Source organism: Microcebus murinus, chromosome 4 (assembly GCF_040939455.1).
Source record: "Microcebus murinus isolate Inina chromosome 4, M.murinus_Inina_mat1.0, whole genome shotgun sequence".
Classification (NCBI taxonomy): Eukaryota; Metazoa; Chordata; class Mammalia; order Primates; family Cheirogaleidae; genus Microcebus; species Microcebus murinus.
Window position 1 is genome coordinate 92915869 of NC_134107.1, and position 8879 is coordinate 92924747.

The 8879-nt window shown below is 49.4% G+C and overlaps 1 protein-coding gene across 1 annotated transcript; it reads left to right on the forward strand.

Annotated features, from left to right (window-relative positions):
• Positions 1-5044: 5044 nt before the first annotated feature.
• Positions 5045-5629, forward strand: LOC142870491 (RNA polymerase II subunit A C-terminal domain phosphatase SSU72 like protein 6-like). The gene has a single exon (XM_076001306.1). It carries the CDS (start codon positions 5045-5047, stop codon positions 5627-5629), a length of 585 nt encoding a protein of 194 aa, XP_075857421.1.
• Positions 5630-8879: the final 3250 nt, after the last annotated feature.

Sequence of the window (8879 nt, forward strand, 5' to 3'; positions counted from 1 at the left end):
TTCTCTTTGGTGGGTCCAGTCCTAAGGCAGAAAAGCCTCTTCTAGCATCTGCTAACTTTCAAGGGTCCCCAATTAAAAATAATCAGTATACCAGGGTGCCATATTTGGGGGTGAAATTCCCTGGGTTCCTTTAGTGCCCTCCTCCCACAGCACCATGGGATCTCCCCTGCACAGCTTCTCTCTTCTAGGTTCCTCAGAGCTCACTTTGGAAACCACTGACTTAGAGCCAGTTGAAAAGTTTTACAAAATACCGTATAAAAATGTTCGTAAGTTTCACTTCAGGCAGTGTGTGTACATAGGCAGTTTCCAAAATCAGTGAGTGGAACTTCGACTCACGTTTAGCATATGCAATGATGCTCTAATGAGCTGAAAGGGCACATCGTGTTTCCAGGAGCTTCTAACTTTTACCCAAGAGCCAGCTTGGAGTACCAATGCTCAGCTTTGCCCTTCCTCCAGCACTCACAGAATGCATTGCATTGAGTGGGTGACATTCACAGTGCTTAGGTACAGGCCAGCTGTGACCCCATCCTTCTCTCACTCAAGTCAGCTCACCCCAGTGCAAGCAACTGTACTCCACAGTCCATCGGTTGAGTCAGCGTATGATGCTGTAACAAGTAACCCCCACATCTCTGTGGTTTAGCACACCAGATGTTGCCTGTCCTTGTCACACGTGCAACCTAACAGCAGTCAGTGCTTGTGGGAGGGCTCTGCTCAGCGAGGTCACACAGGGTCCCAGGATGATGGAGTCCCTGCCTCCAAGGATGCTTCCTCAGTCAGGCAGGCAGGAAAAGGGAATGTGGAGAATTGTGTATTGGCTCTTACACCTTTTGCCTAGAGTGACGTGTCACTTTCTCTTTGCATTTTATTCACCATAGCATGTCACATGAAGCCTGTTTTATCATGATCAATAAAAGTGTGTTGAATACATAAATGGATGGACATGTATTATTATGAGCTGAGTTGTGTCTCCCCCTCCCCAAATTTGTATGTCTAAGCCTTAAGCCCCAGTACCTGATAATGTGACTATATTTGGAGAGAGTCTTTTGTAGAAGTCATTAAGTTAAAATGACATGGTTAGGCAGGGTCCTAACGTAATATGACTTGTGCCCTTACAAGAAGAGGTGGTTAGGATATAGACTACACACAGAGGGACAGCTGTGTGAACACACAGTGAGAAGACAGCCGTCTGCAAGCCCTGGAGAGAGGCCTCCAAAGAAACCAACTCTAGGCTGGGCGTAGTGGCTCACACCTGTAATCCCAGCACTCTGGGAGGCCGAGGCAGGAGGATTGCTCAAGGTCAGGAGTTGAAGACCAGCCTGAGCAAGAGTGAGACCCCATCTCTACTAAGAATAGAAAGAAATTAGGTGGACAACTAAAAATATACAGAAAAAATTAGCTGGGCATGGTGGAGCATGCCTATAGTCCCAACTACTGGGGAGGTTGAGGCAGAAGGATTGCTTGAACCCAGGAGTTTGAATTTGCTGTGAGCTAGGCTGATGCCACAGCACTCTATCCTGGGCAACAGAGCAAGACTCTGTCTCAAAAAATAAATAAATAAAAAGGAAGAAAGAAACCAACTCTGCCAAAGCCTTAATCTTAGACTTCTAGCCTCCAGAACTGTGAAAAAGTAAATTTCTGTTGTTTAAGCCACTAGCTCTGTGGTATTTTGTTATGGCAACCCTAGCAAACTAATATGTGCATATTCTATTCAATGAACTTAATGGTTGGACTTAACAATTTTTCATTGAACATACACTTTACAGTTCTAGATACTGGCTGGATGATTAACACATGGTCTCTTGCCTTCTAGCTTAGTGAGGCAGACAAACATGGTGGTGAGGAATGATTCTACATAGGTTCAGCAATGTACATACACTATAAGCTTACATCCCTCTACATACAGTCTTGTGTCTCCTAACAATGGGACACATTCTGAGAAATGCATCATTAGGCAATTTCGTTGTGTGACCATCATAAAGTGTACTTGCATAAACCTAGATGGTACAGTTTACTAGACACCTAGAATACATGGTATACTCCATTGCTCCTAGGCTACAAACCTGTGCAGCAGGTTACTATACTGAATACTCTTGCCAATTGTAACATAATGGTAAGTATTTGTGTATCTAAACATAAAGAGACAGTAAAAATATGGCATAAAAGATAAAAAATGGTGCACCTATATAGGCCAGCCCCATTATAATTTCCTATGTGGGATTGTAATCTCTTAATGGGACCACCATCATATATGTGGTTTGTTGTTAACCAAAATGTCCTTATGTGGTGCATGACTGTACTTCACCTCATAGAAAGACATGTTTTGGCACAAACTTCGTAACTGGCCAAATTACCATTGTTTTAACAAAGGCTTTTCAGTTGCAAGTGTTAAAGGACAGTCCCAGTACAGACAAAATGGATTCCCCATGGCTAACTGAGGTGCTCAAAGTTAAAACAGAACCAGGTGGCCATGGCTGGGTGAGGGAGCAGTCATTTATCTACTCTCTGCTCTCAGAAAGATGTAAAAGTATCACAGGATATTTTTCTACAATCAAGCCTTTCTTTCTACAATCAAGCCAAAGCAGATCCTGTTGTGGGTGCCAAGATAAACTGTGGCTAGAAACCCTCACCCCCAGCAGAACATTTGAATGAAACATCTGTCAGAGACTTCTGGTTTTGAGCTTGGAAACCAACTAATCAGAGCTCACCTGCTTTGGCCAATCAGGGATCAGCTATATCAACCAATCAGAACTAAGCAAGTTTCAATCCTTCCATTGTTTGAATGGACCTGATTGGCAACCTGGGTGGGATCTTCTGCTGCAAATACCACCCTCGCATGCCTCCCCTGGTTTGCAAACAGTTTGTAGAATAAAGTAGCTTTCCTTCAAATTCCTTCTCAGGGAACTTTTCTTTTTCTTTCTTTCTTTTTTTTTTTTGAGACAGAGTCTGGCTTTGTTGCCCAGGCTAGAGTAAGTGCCCTGGCATAACCCTAACTCACAGCAACCTCAGACTCCTGGGCTCAAGCAATCCTGCTGCCTCCGCCTCCCCAGTAGGTGGCCTTTGAAATAAATCTGCGCTCTACATAGATTGCAGACAGGTCAATGGAAACAAGTGAGATCAGTATTCACACAACCGTTGGTGAATCGGTGAGCGATGGCCGCCGTTTCAGTGGTGGGGGTTGGAATCAAGGAACAAATGCATGCGGCGAAGCAAAAATTGTAAAGAGCTCCTCCCACCGCCACCGAGTTCAGAAGCTGCCATAATGGCAGGCTTGTGGAGCAATGTCACAGGGATGGTTTCCTGTCTTGCGTTTGTATGATTACCATGTGCTTTGTGAGTTTTTGTCTTTAGGCAATCTGTGTCCGTTCTTTCACCGAGTGATTCGGCCTGTCCTCCAACCCGCTGACTGCGGTGTGGAGAGGCCGGGAGGCCAGAGCGCACCCCAGCAGCTCAGAGCTCTGGGCAGGAATCCAGCCTGGGTAGGATGCCGTTCCTCGGCGGGGGCTGGTCACACGCATCTGTCCTCACTCAGGCTGAGACCAGGGAGGCACGCCCATGCGCCTGAGCGCCCACCTTTGGGACCAGGGAGGAAGCCAGAGTACCCAGAGCACATTCCCGCAGAAGCGGGGACAACACGCAGACGCCACGCAGACAGTGGCACCAGGTGGAAATCAATATTTTTACTCTCATTCGTGGTATAGTAAGTCCATTTTATGGGAGAATCTGCTGTATTTGCCACGTAAGAGTCACCTTAATTAAAAGAGGCATGGGAAGGTCAGGCGCGGTGGCTCACGCCTGTAATCCTAGCTCTCTGGGAGGCCGAGGGGGGCGGATTGCTGGAGGCCAGGAGTTTGAAACCAGCCTGAGCAAGAGTGAGACCCGTCTCTACTATAAATAGAAAGAAGTTAATTGGCCAACTAATATATATAGAAAAAATTAGCTGGGCATGGTGGCGCATGCCTGTAGTCCCAGCTACTTGGGAGGCTGAGGCAGTAGGATCGCTGAGCCCAGGAGATTGAGGTTGCTGTGAGCGAGGCTGACACCACGGCACTCACTCTAGCCTGGGAAAAAAGTGAGACTCTGTCTCAAAAAAAAAAGAAATAAAATAAAATAAAATAAAATAAAAGAGGCATGGGAGAGCCCAATGTCTTGCTCCACAGATAGATTTTGTTTCAGCACCATTTCAAAATGACATGACTCTCCATCCTCAGCATTCAGAACGGGGTTAAGCTCCTATCATCTGCTTAACACTTTCTGCAAAGTAACAGAGGACAAACAATTTTAAATATACTATATTTTGGCATGGATTCCCTTGAGGAGCCTATCAAATTCACCTCTGCCAGATGCAGAAAGTGCTGTGCTGCCCGACTCCTCAAGTGCCGGCAGCAGGGGTGTCCTCTGGCATGGGGTTTGCCCTTGTTTCGGTGACCAATTTTGTGAGTTCTGGACTGAAGTAGGTACCGTCTTGCTAGGGTCTCCACAACTCCATTTGTCTGTTAGGTAATCATGGGGTATTACCGGAAGCAACGATACCTGTAATTGATCCTTCAACTGGGTGAGGGCTCGGGAACTACACAAAGATTTGGTCCAAGCCCATGGCCAAGGTCATGGGAGAGCCCCGAGACCTGCCCGCAGGTGGCTTAATTGTCCTGGCCACTAAGAACAGCAGCCTTCCCATTCCCCCCACTCTCCACCCCACCCCACCCTAGTGCATTATGCAAATCCAGGGCGCAAACTGCAGCTGGAATAAATGCCCACAGGGTGCTACCACGCTTGCCCGAGGGAACTGGAGGCTTGGTTGATTGAGTCACTTTGACTGTTCTGATGAGTTTAGGGTGGGGGTGAGAGCTCATTAGCATAATCCCATGAGGGAAGGAGTCCCGAAGTCTCCGCCCTCTCCACCAAGGGGACTCCATATAACAGCCTGTTTCCTGCTCTTCCACATTCACGCGGTGGGGAGAGCTGCACCTAGGAGGGCAGGTCCAGCTCTGGGATCCCTGGAGACGCCGCCGCTGTCAGGTCTCCCCGAGTGTCCAGCGGCCCCATGATGAGCTCAGCCCCGCTCAGGGTTGCCGTGGTGTGCATGAGGAACGTCAACAGGAGCATGGAAGCCCACAGCGTCCTCAGGAGTAAGGGCATCAACGTCCGTTCCTTTGCAGCCGGATCGTGTGTCAAGCTCCCGGGACGCAGACCCCATCTGCCCGTGGTTTATGATTTTGCCACAACCTATCGACAGATGTACGACGACCTGGTCAGGAAAGACAGAGAGTTCTACACACACAATGGCATCTTACACATCTTGAGAAGGAACGAGAGGATCAAGGCCCGTGCAGAGAGGTTTCAGGAGTGCACCGACTGCTTCGACGTCATCTTCACCTGCGAGGAGAGTGTCTACGACAAGGTGGTGGAGCACCTGTGCTCCAGGGAAGAGGAGACCCTGCAGCCGGTGCACGTGATCAACGTGGAGGTGGAAGACGACCCGGAAGGTGCCATGCTGGGGGCGTTCCTCATCTGCGAGCTGTGCCAGGGCCTGCAGCAGCTGGCCGACACGCAGGACCAGATGGGCCGGATGCTCCTGCAAGTGGAGGAGAGAACGGGGAAGAGTTTTCTTCACACCGTCTGCTTCTACTGAAGATCTCGGCCGGTGGCGGCTCCTTCCTCCCTAGGGACTCAGGCGTGGAGCTCGGGCCGCTGCGCATGTGCGGCGAGAAGCATCTTGAGAGACGCTCAGGGCTCCTGTGTGACTCTGGGCACATCAGAGGACCGGGGGACGTGAGCGAGAAGACCGTTCCACAGGACAGGATGGGAACCCCTAACAGCCATGGAGGTGCTCAAAACGTGCCCGGCATTCTCACAGGGAGAGCATCTGAAGAAGTGAGGGGATGCCCCGATGCTTTGGCGGGGCAGTCCCCAGCGTGCCGGCCTTTCTGGGAAGGGCCGACCGCGGCTGGGAGGGGCGTGATGGGTGAGTGATCTGTGTGAGAATATCCAGCAAGGGATGACCTCGCATCGCCCATCAGTTTTAGACAAAGTCCTCTTGGCTCGGGGTGACTGAGAAATTAATGTCCAGGCTGCCTTTCCTTTGAGGAGAGAGGCTACACTGCCCTTTGAGCTTGGGAATGTTTCATGGCTTGTACGTTTTATGTCTATCTCTGTATATGTACTTTCTTTATGTTTCCGAGAGAGGCTGATTTGGTTTGTGAAAGCCAAGGTGGACAACGGACTGCATATCAGGGCCAACGTCTTGGAATTATCTTTCCGGTAATGGAACAACAATGATATGAAATAAAATTAAAAATTATCGTTTCAATGAAAATTTTGTGTATTTTTGTTTTTCTCTGTCTCTCCTTTCCTTCCCTTCTCTTTCCCGAGACTGCATGCGTTTCTGTCGCCAGGCCTAGAGTGCCGTGGCGTCACCACAGGTCACCCTAACCTCAGCTTCTTGGGGTATAGTGACCTCCCTGCCTCAGTCGCCCCCAAGTAGCTCAGAGGACAGACACCCAGCACCATGCCCAGCTCGGGTGGGAATTTTTTCTTTTCTCTCTGTAGAAGTTGGGCCTTGCCGTGGTGCCCTGGCTGACCTCCAACTCCAGGCCTGAATCAATCCACCCACATCACCCTCCCAGGGTGGTAAGATGACAGGCGTGAGCCATTGTACCCCGGCCAGGGCCCTTGTTTCAGAGCTTTGGTGTGCATCTCAGTTAGTTGTATGGCTCTGTTGAAAAAACAGATCTCTGGGCATCCCAGCTAGAGTTTCCAATTCAGTGGTTTGGGATCCAAATTTGCATTTTCTACAAGTTCCCAAGTGATGCCAGTGCTGCTAGTCTGAGTCCCCATTTTGAGGATTCTTCAGGTGTTTACTGATTGAGACATACAGTAAGCCCCCTCACGACACGTGGTGGATAGGTTCCCGGAAACGGTAACTCTGAATGAAATGGTGTATCACAAAACTCATTTCAGCACAGGCTATTGATGTAAGGAAGAGTCAAGTTCTCATGACCTATCTCTGGCCACAGAAACCTCTCCAAACTTGTAAAGACCCCAATAGCTTCCAAACATTACCCTTTGAAATAAATCTGTGCTCTACATAGATTTCAGAAAAGTCAATGGAAACAAGTGAGATCAGTATTTACGCAACTGTTGGTGAATTGTTGAGAGACAGCAGCCGTTTCAGTGGTGGGTGGAATGAAGGAATGAAGGCAGGCACAAAGCAAAAACTGTAAAGGTCGCCTCCCACCGCCACCCAGTTGAGAAGCCGCCAGGACAGATGCGGTTGGCTTGTGGAGCAATGTCACAGGGTGGTTTCCTGTCTTGCGTTTGTATGATTACCACGTGCTTTGTGTTGTGGTGGCTCCAAGCCATCTTTCATAATAATAGAAAAATAGACGAAAGGTGGTTGGCCATAATTGTATTAATTCATGTGATATCCATGGAAGTAGGCCCATTTTGTCATATTTAAATAACAAGAGTGTTGTTCTCAAAAGACAATGAGTTTATTTGGTTTTAAAGGATGGAACCTGCGAATCACTTCCTATGAGAAGTCATAAGTGTATACAGATAAGTCAAGGAAATGGGAATCTTTTCAATGCAAAGGGAAAAGCCTAGGTAAACTCCTTTGATTTATTTATTTATTTATTTATTTATTTATAAAATACTTTCTTGAACAGGTAAACTCCTTTGAATGAAAGGTCATCAGTCACAGAATCTCATTGCAGGAGTTGAAGTAGCTCACTGAGGGGAGACAGCCGTTGCTAGGCAAGTGTTCTTGCAAGAGCACCTCACCTGGAATGCTGCAGTCTTCTATAATGCCCTGTTAGAATGTTTGAAAAGACAATTAGATCAGAGGGAGGATCAAGATGGCGGACTAGAAACACCGCTAGACAGAGTGTCTCTGCAGAAAAGACAGATTCTAGCAGAAATTAGAAAAAAGAAGCAAGAAGACGAGCATACAGCGGACGAGGGTTGGAAGGAGGGGTACCTGAGACCATGGGAGACTCCACGGGAGGAGGTTGCAGAGGAGAACTGGAAGCTGAGACCGCCGGAGCAGCCCGGAGACCAATGGGAAGGGTAGGTGGCTCAGTCACCTTTTCCCTCCCCTGCATCTGGGACTGCTGGTGCGCTCCGCGGCAGGTGGAGAGACCTGAGGACACCAGCTCAGAGATGGCCGCTGCCAGCGAGCGGTGAGCCTGTAGCGGACGCGGCACCAGGCTCCTAAATCCTGCGGGGCACCTCCGTGTGCACAGACCCTAACCGCGCGGCAGATGCCATATTGCCTCCTCTTCTCCCCCAACCCTACCCGCAGCTGTCCAAGAGTCAATACAGCCACCAGCTGGAGGCACCTCCAGGGAACGGGACCTTCCCTATGGGGAACCCACAGCTGACTAAGGGTAACTCAGACTTTGAGCTCTCTACTCGCCAGCCCTCCCAGGTGCTGCTGGCACGGTGATCCCAGGAGAACAGTGCAGGCCCTGAGGCTGAGAGACATAGACCCAGCTTGGGCTCTCTGTGTGAAAATTGGGACCGGCACTCCTCTCCCTGGTGGGGATATAGTTCGAACTCTGGGACCCAGAGGTCAGACCTGCAGACCAGATCCCATGCACCGAGGTCTTGCATTGCCCAGGGTACAGAAGGGATATACGTGAACAGCCTACTGAGGTGTGTGTACCTCCAGGGGCAGATCAGCATCCTAGAGGGCAACCCTCCTCCTAAAAGGAGGCCATACGCCCAGACCAGGTGGCATTCCTGCACAGGGAACCTCCCCAGCATCACAGTCGGGGGAGGCCTGGTGGTGTGTGGTCTGGCCTGCTGGCAGAGGCCCAGGATTAGCTGTGGAGTTGGGGAGGGTGGAAAGGAGCGAGGCCTGCTCCAGACTGCAGGTCTCC